The sequence below is a fragment of the Esox lucius genome, chromosome 20 (genome assembly GCF_011004845.1).
Source record: "Esox lucius isolate fEsoLuc1 chromosome 20, fEsoLuc1.pri, whole genome shotgun sequence".
In the NCBI taxonomy this organism is placed as follows: Eukaryota; Metazoa; Chordata; class Actinopteri; order Esociformes; family Esocidae; genus Esox; species Esox lucius.
In genome coordinates this window covers 7,199,401-7,213,700 of record NC_047588.1, presented here as the reverse complement: position 1 = coordinate 7,213,700, position 14,300 = coordinate 7,199,401, and the positions used below count along the sequence as shown (strand labels likewise).

Sequence of the window (14,300 nt, the reverse complement as noted above, 5' to 3'; positions counted from 1 at the left end):
TTTTAATGTTAGACCTTTCAATGCTTTCAGATGTGACTTTGATTGGTTTCTTTAGACCAGGAGAAAATCATGGTCCACTCCATCAATGGCTGTCTGTTTAATGTGTCTGTTTTTGGGGATTACTTTGTGGTCGGGGTCATGATGGTGCTGTTGGGATGCAGCGGTACCGTGGGCCCACAGTTCGGTACGTACCACGGTTTGTGGGTCACGGCAAATTGTTCGGTTTTGGTATGAATGACATCCTGTTAGAAGTATTTTCATTTGAGTAGCCGACGGTGGTAAAGCAGTGCTTGTACACATGGTTTGAATCTTTTTACACTCGTCAATGATTTGACAAACAAAAATAGTGACAAAAAAATTCATTGAACACCTATTTTTCAGTTGCAGTCAACGAGACGATAAGTGACTGAATAAATCCATAAAAATCAATAACGAAATGAAACATTTTTCATTTTGGTCGACAAAAACGAGAAGAAACAAAATTATCTTTGTGACGAATGTTTTTTATAACTACTATGATTGGGCAGGAGGATTTTGGAAAGGGAGCTTTAAAGTTTCTGTTTTGTTCAATCAAAAGCATACATGGGCATTAGCGGAATGGTTTGCCTTTCTCGTTCCAACGTTGCAATGCTATTATTGGTGGAACAGAAATGTCATGTCCAGGTCATTCCAGAATCACCTCAGATTTCTCTAATCTGGTGGCAACGGATTGACTGGGTTCATTAAGGCAATTCCCCCGGCACATTAAATTAAAAGTGTGTGGTGTGGTGACTGGAGGAGTGGGTATACCCTAACATGTCAGCCACAGTATCTAAAGGTCTTTGACGTCTTCTGTTCCCCTTGTTCTTACATTTCCAACTGATATTTCCATCCATGTCAGTTCAACATTGTAAACAAAACATTCTGATATGTTCCATCAGTATTACTTGATAGTGTATAGCTCTCAAACTATTGATACCTATCAGTATGGAATTAAGGAGTAGGCCTATATACGCAGTACTTAAGTGTATAGCCCCACTACAAGATTAATAAGGATGCTAGCTTGCTACAATATGTTGTTATATTTACAGAAGTTAGATGAGAGAATATTTGTTTTTAGTTTGTGCTCTCTTAATGGGTGCCTTTCGGGGGGTTTCCAACTGAGATGTCATTGCAAATCATCCATTGGTTGTTTAAGGGGGAAGGGGTTGTGGTAACTGCGACTGCCACATTTTGAGACATTGCCGTGGAGTATAGTTGGTCAGCCCTTTGTGAGCCCCCTAATGGCCTTGGGCCCCAAGCAGATGCCTGCTTCTTGTATGGTTAAAGTGGTGGAGGGGGTTCATTTGGCCATTCAGCACGGATGTCCTTTATCTGGGCTGCTGTTCACTAGCTATTGAACCCGTTTTGGGTCTGTTGTATGGGGGGATTGCCATGACAAGCTTAGGACTAGGTTAGTGGCGTCGGCATATGCTGAAGATGTCTATATCCTGGTACAGTTTGAGCTGACATATAGCCCCTGGAGTCTAATTTTATGGTAAAATGGGCGTCATCGGCCAAGTTTAACTGGGGTAGGAGGGATTACTACTGTTTGGGTCTTTGTGTTGGCATTGGTGAGTAGATGGGGGTTCCTTAGTGTGACAAGTAGGGTTGCATGATATTGGAAATAACTGACATTGCAATATTTAGTTTTTCTGCAATATATATTGCGATATGGAAAAATACGGGATGTCTTCAGAAAGATCTTTGGCTATCAACCTGACAGTCTGTATCCTTCATTATTCCCCAGCCCCATCCTCTACAATTAAAATGTATGAAACTCATGAAAATGGTAATATTTCAGAACAGGTTTCTAGGTAATAATATGTAACTGTAATAGTACAGCAATAGCAACAGTAGTAAATACAGTGTTGCCAACTTAGCCAGTGTTGCCAACTTAGCGACTTGTCGCTAGATTTAGCGACTTTTCAGACCCCCTTAGCAACCTTTTTTCTGCCGCCGTGGGCCCCTCCCCCATCTGAAAGCACTCACAGGCAGCCCAGTCCTCGCACAGCAGTTCCACCGAGCTGCAGTCAGAGCAGGAGATGTTAACTCCTCCGCGTCCAGACTGAAAATGAATCACGCATGCGCTCCGCCAGAGTGTCTCTTTTGGGTAACTTTTGCCGGTACCAAGCCCGGATAAAGGAGGAGGGTTGGTTCAAAAAAATATATATGAATCGACAGAAGAAAGTTAATTTGTAGTTCTAAACATATTTGGGGTGTTTTTACTCACTTTGTCTCTCTTACGACGTTATTCCTCTCCTACAGGCAGCGTCCATCACGTGCAGTTGGTGCAGTTCGCTTAATCCAAGACCATGATGATATCTCCCCTTGTGTGTTGCTCTAAATGTAAATTTTTGTTCTAGCCTTTTGATTTTGACTTAAATAGCGCCCCCTTTTTTGATTTGTTCTTAGTTTTTTTGCTCAGGTGATTATTTCTTGTACATGGACAACATTTGTAAATACGCATGTATATTATATTCCCCAACGAGAGTTTTGTATGTTTAAAAAAAAAAAAAATCCATTCATGATGCTTATGGGAAATTATGCAAATTAGGTGATGACATCATTTAGTGACTTCTAGTGACTTTTAGGACAGCCAATAGCGACTTTCCTTACTGAGGAGTTGGCAACACTGAAAATAGAATGCACAATTGGGCATAACTTACCAACTGCAAGATGCAGTCTGTGGCCAAAGAACTGCAATCTGGTCCACTTGTTCAGGTGCAGCCTTCACCATGTTTGCGTAATTGTCTGTTGTAATACAGACTAGACGACTCTCATCTAGGCCCCAATCAGCTAAAGCTTCTCTCATCCCTGTTGCGATGTTCTCACTTGTATGATCCTCTGGGAAAATGCAGTTTGCAAACAGCGACTTTTCAGGTGGAAGTCCTCATTAATAAAGTGTACGGTCAGACTTATGTAGGGTGCCGTGGTCCAGCTGGACCACAAGTCCGTTGTTGCTGTATAATATTCCACTTATGGCAGCTCTTTTTCACCTTGTCTTGCATTTCTTGTACAGCTCTGGGATGACAACTTGAGAAAAATAGTTGCGTGATGTCATTACATACCGCTTGTCAAGCAACCTGATCATGTGTTTAAAACCCTCTTTGGTAACCGTGTTAATTGGTACCATGTCTTTGGCAACGTGAAATGTTATTGAAACTGTGATTTCTCTCTGCTGGTTGGAACCTTTCTGTAATACTGTTAAATGCATCCGAAATAGATGTTTTTTTGGACGGCATTGAGATGCTTTGCACTAGTCATATGGATATTTGTGGTGCCGCCTTAAATGATCAAACTAATTGGTCGTGTTGTGGCAACAATTGCAAGGCACACTCGACAAAGAACCTGTTTTTGGTCAACATCATCCTGTCTGTAGCCAGAATATTTCCATGTAATTGACGAGGCATTTCTTTTTACAATCAAATTCTAGATTTTGGTATTCTTTGCCTGTTCCTCGCTCATCATTTCATCACGTGCAAGCAGAGCTTGCATATCAAAGAGCAGCAACGAACCGTGTTTAAAATAATAATAATAAACTTGTATCCAATAACCCAAAAATCAGACAGATATAATGTTGGTTTTCCATTTGAAAATATATATTGTAGACTGATATATGTTTACCTTACTAAATCGCACATTCTGCGATGTGACTATTGCGGATGCGTACATCGCAATGTCGATGCTGAAACGATATATCATGCAGCCTTAGTGACAAGTAGGGGTGTTGCGATATATCAGTATTGATATACTCTGTTATTTGATACCTTGTTCATGTCACTTCTAGACAGACGATGCATTTGCTTAAAGAAGGAGACTGGACTAATGCACTGGCACTGAAATCAGAGACATACAAAGATGGGCCCTTTTTGTAGCATATTCACATGGAAAAAAGGACGTTGTATTTTTACAAAAACTCTTCTTGGTTATTCAATACATTATTCATAGACAAACGATACATGTGCTTAAACTACAAGTCTGGACCTATACACTGGACTTATGCGCTAGTGTTTGAATTAACACCTTTTTATAGCCTATTCACTAGGTTAATGTTTTTAAATTTGTTTCCCCAAAAACCCCCTTGGTGTTAGGCCTTATGGATCTTTTATTCATCAGTTCATCTGGTTGCCTTTTCACTATCCATTAAGTGTAATTGTTCTTTTTGTATGCTTTTATTTTCTATTTGTAGTTGTATTTTGAGTGTAATTCATTTGCTGAGAAAATAACTCATTAAACAAAGTTGAAGATAAATTTGACAGATTATTCTTTTTTTTCAAATTTTGTATGGATACCGCAATATCGTTACGTGATTTATTTTGGCCATGATAATCGTGTAGTGAAAATGTGATATTGTGACAGTACTAGTGACAAGGATGTGTTATTAAAGCAAATCTAGAAACTCTACCTCTCTCTCTGTCTTTGTCTCTCACTTTCTACTGGATTTTGTGTTGAATTGGTGAATTCAACCTTTCGCTCTGTCTCTTTCCAGTGCCTGCCCTACTCCCTCCTCCTCCAGCAGCTGGAGCTGAAGAACGTGCGGGAGCTGGAGGACCTGTTGATAGAGGCTGTCTACTGCGACATCATCCAGGGTAAGCTGGACCAGCGGAACCAGCAAGTGGAGGTGGACTGCAGCGTGGGCCGTGACCTGGGCCCAAACGAGCTGCCCAACATAGCCAACACACTGCAGGAGTGGTGAGTCAGAGGCGGGTTTGGGGGAGGCGGAGAGCGGTGTCAGGCTTCGGACTGTTCTGTATCAGTCAACTCAGGAATTCCCCCTAAAAGCGATTTTGGCGTTTTAGTTGAAATGACTCCAATGCCTGTGTTTTGTAAGATGAGGTTATGAGAAGGTCGCTGCGGGGTGAGGTTTAGTGAAGGTCGCTGCCGGGTGAGGTTTTGAGAATGTGTCAGAGGGGTTTCTGGGCCTGCTGTCATGAAATCAAATCCAACTTCATGTATAAGAAATGTTTCATAAGGGGGATGCATTTCATAGGATGTAAAATTATAAAGGGTGAGAAATAAAGAGTAAATTATTTAAAACATAAAAATGAAAAAATACAGTGACCCTATGAAAATAATGCGTGAACACATTTGAAATGTATTCTGATTAATTAACCACACCAGACACTGTTAAGACAACAGGTGGTCGGGTCCTCTTTACGGTGTTTGGTGTCTTTTATATTTCATAATTACATCCAAATGTCTTCTTGAATTTCCCAACACAAATATACTGTTTGGAGGATTTCTATGTTGAGATTCTGGATGTGCTTCACGACCGTGTTAGTCTGGCGGTAGCCATGGAGACCAAGGATGCTATCTTCAGATTCAAAGTCTGTGGCGAGCACTACAAGGAAGACCGGGTGAAGCCCAGAGGAGGAGCGAGAGCGCTATGCCAACCGCTCCCTCTCTGGAAAGCGTCTGTCTCTATAATGAAGCGGAGGAGCAGCGTGCCAACATTACTAACCGCCAGGCATATCAAGAAGCTAACCTAATCTCTCCTACTGAAATGCGGTTATATGATGATTGACTCCGAGTTTAGGCTGATTTCAAATCACCACGCAGGGTTGACGGAGACTTGGGAACAATGAGAAGCGCAGAGGCCCAGGTTTGCATTTATGCTAACCAGACGTAGAGCAGATCTGCCAATATCCTGCAGCGGCCCTGCTCTTCAGACACAGCGCTCCCATCCCACTCCTTTTGGACTGAAATACCTGAATTGGGTTAGATCATTATCCTTCAAGTCTAAATTAGACTCACACCCGACGTCCCTCGCTCTGCAGATCTTATCACATCATGTGACTCCGCCTAACTCCCTGTATTAATACCGGGCGATTTCAGTGGCGGTGCCCTCAACACTGCCTTCTTATCAGCAGTACGTTACACGTGCGAGCTAAGGGCGGTCACGTAATTTATCTCTGCTTCTGCAATATTAAACCTGCCTACCAATCTATTTAGAAGGCTCCGCTAAGCACCGTGGGTCATATCCTAGTCTGTCTCATTAACATCCTGCCTAACTTAAACCGCAGACACAGAGAGCAGTGCAAGAGCAGCTCCGCCAGTCTGTTTCGATGGTACCGATTGGACCGGGTTCTCTGAATACTTGCGATGGATCAGGCTGCAGAAGCTGTAGCTGATTACATCCATTTTGGTGAGGATGCTGCAGTCCCTTCGAAGAGAGGGGAAATTTGTTTTGAAATGATAAAGCCTGGATTACAAAGGGACTTTAAATGAGAAATTGGTTAAAGGGCGTAATCAAAATGTGTTCAGCTGGAGATTAATTCATGAAGAGAAGGAACAAAAGTTGCCAACGAAGAGAGAATTTAACGGCTGCTCCAGGATGGAAACCCAATAAATGCTTCCACAGGCGTTAACAACTGACTGTAGACCAGCAACCGACCTCACTGGGCATAATGTCCAATCCAAAATGTTTGCAAAATTCTTGTTTTATTCTAGATGTGATCTAGTTCAGTGAAGACAAGCCGTTATGTAGATGTGTCTTTGTCACAAGGGTTGCCTGATTTCGTTAGAGGACGCAGATATTAATAGGGAATAAAAGTAGTATCAACCAACAAAGCCACCGGTTCAATGTGCACAACCGGATGCTTAGCAGGGTTGGTCCCTGGATGAGAGACCAGATGCAGCTGGAAGTGGTGTCCAAGGGCCAGTAGGGGTCACCCACTGGTTTAAATAGAGTTTTAAACCAGACTCTCTGTTGTCCCCATAGCAAGCTCTCTCTGTGGTCGCCAAAGATCTCCTGGCAGTTATGAAAAGGCTAGGGGTGTTAACCCTGGGGTCTTGGATCCATTTCCACCATCATCCCTATTTTCCCACTGTCCATTATAAGAACATTGAAATCCACAGTCAGTCCTAAAACGTCCACATGCATGGAGGTCCCTCTGGGTAAGAGCGTCGGGTACATGACTAAAATGGAAATGTTCCGAAATCCTGGGGAGGATTTACCTGCTGTGTTCTGTGAGCTGTTCACTGGCTCTGTAAGGGGATCACAGAGTACCAGGCCTGTGATTAACACCAGTCATATGGCTGGTTCCCAGGGACAGCCGTACAGCTGTCCTCAATGCCTTCCATTCTGTTGAATAAACACCTTGTCACAATGAAACATTTTCAATGCCTTCATTTCTGTCCCACATACAAAAGCAGTTAGTAATATTGTAGATTCCCTGTGATGGATTGGATGATTCTCACATGCACCTCCTACGCCTGGCTCAGTCTCATTTTTTTGAGAAGCCAATTCCGGGATGGGGTTTTCAGACCTCGCTAATGCTTTTAACGCAACACAGCCACGTCTAGTGGGTCTGAAACCTTTCAGTAAGAGCTTTAGTCCAAGACATTCTGTGGTGTGGACTTTCAATTTTTTTGGCAAATAGACCACAACGGGTGAGATTTAACAGCGAGCGAAGCACTAATGAGAACATATGGCTCGCCACAGGAATCACTCATCTCACCTGTCCTGTTTACACTATAAAGAGTACTATAGGACCAGCTGTCTCAAGACAACATGCATGAAACAGTCAGATGATACACTAATAAAAAAAAAAAAAAGGCTTTCATTTTTAATTACATATTTTTGTGTTTTATTATTTTCATGAAAGAGTAGTAAGAAAGTGAGAATTGGGAGACCAGTACTTAAGAGACAGACTGGAATGACCGAGTCGGCCTAGCCTTGGCTCCAACATCCTCGCCACGAGGCACGTGTGGTCAAAAGTTGTAAAAGTTGTGCTATGGAAATGAAGGCTTTGTTTTTGTTTTTATCGTTTATTTTGGACAAACGTCTGATTAACTGAGTCAATCCACAGTTGGGAAGAACTGAATGGCAACAAGACTAAATCATAAACTTCATGACGCAACTATGGGCTCCAGAGCCAATCACCATTGTAGGCCAGAGCGTAGAACAGGTGAACGTGTACAAGTAACTCAACACAATAGTTAATGCCGAGCTGAACTCGAGCAAACCAGTGGGAAAGTCTCCTCAGAATGTCAGTTTGATGGTCCAGGAGTCTAAGCTGCTACCTCCTGAGGAACATTTACTGCTGCAGCAGGATTCTAATCTGGCCTACCACTCTTACAGCAAAAACTGTCCTCTTCGTCTCCCTGCTGTCTTGATCCAGAAAACATAAAATCACACTCCCACCACCATGCATGACTGTCGGTATCAGGTTGTCAATGTGGAAAGAAGAATTAGATTTTTGCTCATGTATGCATTTGTATCTTTTGCTTGTTTCTGTTTATATTTTTGCTATGTGTGTATATTTATCCAACCTACCACATCCAAAGTTGCTTCTGGAAAAATTAAGTCATTAAAATCTATTTTTTGGTCAGGTGTTCGGGGTGTGAGGCCGTCCTGTGTGGCATCGAGGAGCAGGTGTCCAGAGCAAACCTGTACAGAGAGAGCCAGCTGAAGGTCAAAGTTCAGGTGGAGACCGAGGTAAGTTCCGGAAGCCTCAGGGGAGCCACAGGGAACACCTAAACCCATTGGCCTGAATTCAGTGTCCCATTTTAGAGCCTTGTCCACAGCCTTGATTTTTGGCTGTTGGCCACGGGTGTCTTTTCAGTCCTCGGAGTCAGTTTTCTATAGTTTGAGGTAGAAGTCACTCCCCAACCTCTTCTCCCCAGAAAACAACAACACCATAACACTTTTCACACCAAGCGGTTCAGCTGAGCTGAGCTGTACTTGGCAGCTCCTGCTTCCTACCGTAGCTACTGGAAGGGACCTTGTGGGAAGATATCCAGCCAGTGCAGTAGTGTGAATCAGGCACTTCTGTTTTCCAACCCTCTCACTCCCTCCCTCTCTTTCCTTATCGCTCTCCCTCAGGTCTCAAACCTCCAGAAAACGCTAAAGGCCAGCTCCGCCTCCCCCTCATCCGGCCCTGCCGCCGCAGGAGCAGCATCCAATCAGGACGCAGACCAGCCGGCCGAGCCCCGAGACCCCGCCTCCTCTCAGGAGCCACGGCAACCGGGCAAGAAGAGTTCAAAGGTCAAAGGGTAAGTTAGGTGAAAGTGATGTTCCCAATATCATTTATGTTTGTGTGTCTGTGAGTGTGTGTGTAATGCAGTACTTACTTGACAAGTGCAGGAAGTATGGGTTTAAGGTCAGAACAAAACAAGTATTGTTTGAGCTGATGTGGGAACAAGTTTGTGTGCCCAGCCGGGCATTTGAACAGAGGAGGGCAGCCACATTCTTTTATCACAATTATGATTCTATTTATTTGGTCGTTGTTTTCTGTTGTATTTATCCAGCTTACTCCCCTACTAAAACACCTGTGCAGAGATGTTTACCCAGAAATAATGAAAATGTTTATATGGGCTATTGTTACAAATTAGACAACTAGCACTAAAAACATATAACTATGAAAAACCAATAACTATGAAAATGGACAGCAACACTGCCAGATACACAGCCATGGTGTCACTAAAAGACAGTTAAATGGCACTGACTGTCTAGTCTAATAATTCAGTTTTTGTGTTATGTTTGTATCTAAAATAAAAAGGGTTCCAATCCCCTGTATTGTGGCAAAATGTATGTCTTAAATGGTAGATCTGTAAAAAAAAGTGATATAGCCTGAATGTAACTTGGGGTAAAGGCTGGGTTGCTACTGTCCAATTTTAGATTTGGGCTTGTAAGTTGGATTTAGAAAGAGAGTATCCTACATGCTGTTGTAGTGCTTCCCAGAGCTGTCTATAAGCTTCACAACCGAACAGCAGGCCTACATGCTCACTCAAGTGGATTGTGTGTTTGTTAAAGGATGAGTCAATTTGGAGCTGCAGTTGTTTTTTTTTTTATTGCGCGGTTGTGTCCGTTTATGTGGAGCGAGGAAATACACGTATGAGCCCCAGAGAGTTGTGAAAGGAGCACACGCGATTGTTGAGCGAGTCTTTCCAACCAATCGGCCAGCCTCACATGCTCCAGTCACATGAAAATGACAATTGCGTCAAATGATTTCAAATAGCACGGAGGCGATTAGTCGACCACGGCGCTTCAAGTCATTCTGCAGCGCTTCATTTTGGATGCACTGGCATTTCTGTCATTTGCACAACAAACAGACGTTTAAACGCCAGCTGTCAGCGGTAGGGGGATTGTCCGTATGTGTCTGCATAGCGTAACTTCATTATTCGGAGAGGTTTTGCTTTGTAGTGATTCTCACAGGGCTACCTGGGGGCCTCTCTCTCTTCTGGGCCAATTATAACAAACTAATTCCTCATCTGTCCTGAGATTAAAACATGTCACTGAAGGTTTTTTTTCTCATTTTAAAAGCTTCAGGTGCTGAAAGAAAATGGTTTCTCCCTTTGATTACATGACAGGAGGAATTCTTCTGTTTAAAGTAATGATTATTATTCACTTGTCGGGGGACATTTTGGCAATGAGAGAATGCTGTAGAAGTATTGCCAACAATCTGACAGTGTGATATAAGGTACTCCGTGGCATGGGATGTGATTTAATGGAGGCTCATATTTTATTGGAGATTTGGATCGCAACACGTGAATTACATTCACAGTGTGAACTACAAACCAGCATAAATAATTACAGTTGTCTCGTGATCGGCACAATACTGTAATGAAGACATTTGTTTGGCAAACATCAATGATTGTGTAATGAATGGGACCAAAGGGGACCAATGCCAGCGTGAACAGACTTTGAGCTTGGTTTTTTTCTTTTAAATATGTTTTATTGGGGAGAGGAAAAGTATGGCGTTTTAACTCAAGTAAAAAAAATTTAAAACTTGTCTCTGTAAATCGGGTATAGCTGCTTTATTAGCTGTGTTTAATTATTCACCCTGTTCAAGATTAGGGTTGTGGACAGCTCATCCAGTTTTGGTTGATTAATACAGCTAATAAGTGATATCCCCAATAGCCCTGTTCGATTGAAACATTTATTTATTAGAACTCAAGGAAAGTCACTAAAGGGGATGAACACACCTTCTGGCTGTTCTGACAGTGTCACATTTTACTTGTGGTAATAAAGACTATTAACATGTTACATTTTTAACAGACACTTCCATTCAAAGCTGCTTCGTGACACAGGCACGAATTGTCTGCGAGACGAAGCAATCGCAAGCTAAATGTTCGACCAACGGAACCACAGACAGAAATAGCAATTATGTGCCGTGCAGAGGAGGCGTGTGTGTGTGTGCTTAGGCATGACGTTAGCCCGCAGACCAGCCCCAGGCACAGACCTGTTTAGGAATGCAGCACAGGCTCCAATGTAACATAAAAATCCCTCCAGTTCCCTGAAGTTTCTCTGCATTAGGCAGGTCTTTTCCCTCTACCTGCCTCTTTCCACCACCCTCGTCTCACTGGACATGCAGGGATGAATCATCTAGTGTGAGGTGCTGAGAAATGACCCCAAAGCCAAGAGCCAATCTGCATTTAAGCCAAATGACACTCAGGGCCCTCTGCGGTGTGAAGGGACGCCTGGCCGTTACAGGAGACGGCGCTTTGTGATTTGAACTTTATCTGCAGTAACTGTGTTCTCTGTGTCAGGCTCCGTGGCAGTGGGAAGATCTGGTCCAAGTCCAACTGAAAGAGGAGGCTGAGGGAATGACCAGGGACATCGCCACCGATCCACAGACGGACAGACGGGACGGATCAACACAGACTCACAGACCGATATTGTCACACACTGTCTGACACTGACCTGTGCGTATTCTCACACACACACACACTCAGACAGACAGACCGATATTGTCACACACTGTCTGACACTGACCTGTGCGTATTCTCACACACACACACACACACACACACACACACACACACACACACACACACACACACAGACAGACCGATATTGTCACACACTGTCTGACACTGACCTGTGCGTATTCTCTCTCACACACACACACACACACACACACACACACACACACACACACACACACAGACCGTCGCTCACATAACATGCAGACACAAACATTCATGTGCAGTCAAATTAACATAGACTGTCAGACAGACACTTGGCAGGAAGTGATAGACTCAACACCCATTTTGACAGGTGTGCAGAAAGACAGGCCGACTGCCCGTCTATCTGCATGGTGTATATACACAGACCCAGCTCCATTCTGACAGACAGACAGCGTATAATCTGCAATGGGCAGGATGTCTCTGGGCTATCGAGAGCAGCACCCAGAAGCAGAGAAACCGAATGTGTGTATTTGATGTGTGTGTATGTGTGTGTACTCTTGTTATAACACTTTTTGTTTTGGTTGTTTGATGGTCCATGTTTTAATTTCTGCTGAGGATTGAGTTAAGCTGTGTATAAAATCAGGATATTAATTAATTGTTGGTAATAAATTGAGCTCTATTTAGTCTCTTGTCTCTTCCTGTTTCTTTTTAAAGAAAAACTTCAGTGCTCCTCTTGAGGTGGCATCACTAGCTAAATGTTAACTCACAGAAGGGGTCTATCTGTGTTAGGTCAGACCATTAATTGGGTTATTCCCCATAGAGACTCATATATTATACAGAATGTACCCCTGTGATCAGTCGACTTGGCTATACACCCTGCTCTCTCTCACACACACACACACACCGTTAATCTATCACAAACATCCGACAGACACACACACACAGCATTCATATTTGATATCAGTGTATTTTGCCCAAAGCCAGTATTTCACCGTCAAAATTGCCTGTCAGAATTGTCTGCCCTGGCTCCCTCGTCCCTCCATCATGGTCCAAATTTCCTTTTTCACACTCATTCTGTCCATCTCTCTCATTGGCGTGCTTCCTCTCTCTCCTCCTGTCTCCCCCTGTTTTCTCACAAAACTCTCTCACTTTATCCTGCATGACGTTAATGGCAGCAATTGACTTCCTTAGCACCCAGGGAGAGAGAGGGAGGGAAAATCGGGATAGAGTCGGATAAATTATCCTATTCCATTTTAACCCCACTTCCTCCTCGTTTCTACCCCTCTATAATTAGTGGTGTTAATTTCAGTCAGCGCTATTGAGCGTAACTGTTTCCCAGTTTTACTGTGTTCTTAGCAGAAGGGACTTGTGAATTCTGACAGCTGTAAAGCTAGGTGTGTGGCTGTGAGAGATGGATACCGAGTGTCCTTTGAACACAGTTTAGGGAGTCCTGCAGTGCCTTCTGTTTTGACTTCTAATCATCCAGGCATTAAAACTTAGGAGGGGATTCCAGCCAATCAGTTGCTTGGAATGAATCAGTAAAATGGCCAAAGGCATTCTTCTGCCTGTCCAGTTGCATCTTAACATCCAGTCCATTTAGAACTTTCACTGGGTTCGTATCAAGGGTTTAATGCTAAAAAAAAAAGTGTGTCCAAGTTAAGGCTTTACTATGTACCATGAAAGTGGCTCACCTTTTTGCCAGTTACCTTTGTATGGTAACATATCCTCTAGAACAAACGTCATCTCGTACAGGTCTGCTATCTGCCTCAAATGAAATGACTGAGCTGCAAGTTGAGGACCAGCAAAAGAGTTTCTCACAAAGACTGTCATCATGCTTTCATTTGAGAAAGAATAATAACATTTCCATTGTTATTCAAATGGTGTTAAATCTTTGTGAAAATACCCATCACATTATGCATTTAAAAGTTATTTTATCGATTGGGGTGTTGCTAGGAGTGAATACTTTGAGTATAGCAAAGACATTCATAAAAGGAAGAAGGCATTGCCCATTCAAATCACAGCCAGGTGAATTTAAGTTAGCTTTTTTAATTTGGTCTCAAATTAAAATGTCACTAGCACCAGGATTTATGTTTCTGCAGTGTATTAATAAATAGTTTGCCATTCGACTAGCCACGCGCATCCTGCGACCATAAGCCAGCTAGAGTTAGTGGGAGGCACATTAGTTATATCCACTGGCCTCAGAGACTACTTTTCAGTGAAAGGGCTAAGAGACTGGTTAGGATTGAGGGAATGATGAATAAAGCTGGTCAAGGTGGACCCAAAAGGTTCAAGCTGTGATCACTGCCATAGGCACTTCAACCAAGTACTGAACTAAAAGTCTGAATATCTATGCATGAGATTTCAGTTTTTCAATTTCAATAAAACACAAAACTAGTTATAGCTTTGTTATCATGGGATTATTGTTGTACATTTAATTTAAATACATTTATACAGTCATAAATGCAGTATATAAATGGGGAGAACTGAAGGGGTCTGAATACTTTCTGACGACACTATAACTCCACCACCACCATATTCACAGATGAGGTGGTATGTCCTGTTCTCCATACTTTCCTCGTCATCACATGAACATGTACTAATCTGTCCAAAATACATGCAGTACAAAATGCAGTACATTTCAGGCC

The 14,300-nt window shown here is 42.7% G+C and overlaps 1 protein-coding gene across 1 annotated transcript in view; it reads left to right on the top strand.

Annotated features, from left to right (window-relative positions):
- The window catches only part of cops7a (COP9 constitutive photomorphogenic homolog subunit 7A), a 32,055-nt gene extending 19,716 nt beyond the window's left edge, over nucleotides 1–12,339 (top strand). The window contains exons 5-8 of the mRNA XM_010900819.5: nucleotides 4,511–4,713; nucleotides 8,356–8,461; nucleotides 8,849–9,018; nucleotides 11,515–12,339. Of these exons, the coding sequence (XP_010899121.1) occupies nucleotides 4,511–4,713; nucleotides 8,356–8,461; nucleotides 8,849–9,018; nucleotides 11,515–11,554 (519 nt within the window). The 3' untranslated portion in view covers nucleotides 11,555–12,339. The remainder of the gene's footprint in view (nucleotides 1–4,510; nucleotides 4,714–8,355; nucleotides 8,462–8,848; nucleotides 9,019–11,514) is intronic.
- Nucleotides 12,340–14,300: the final 1,961 nt, after the last annotated feature.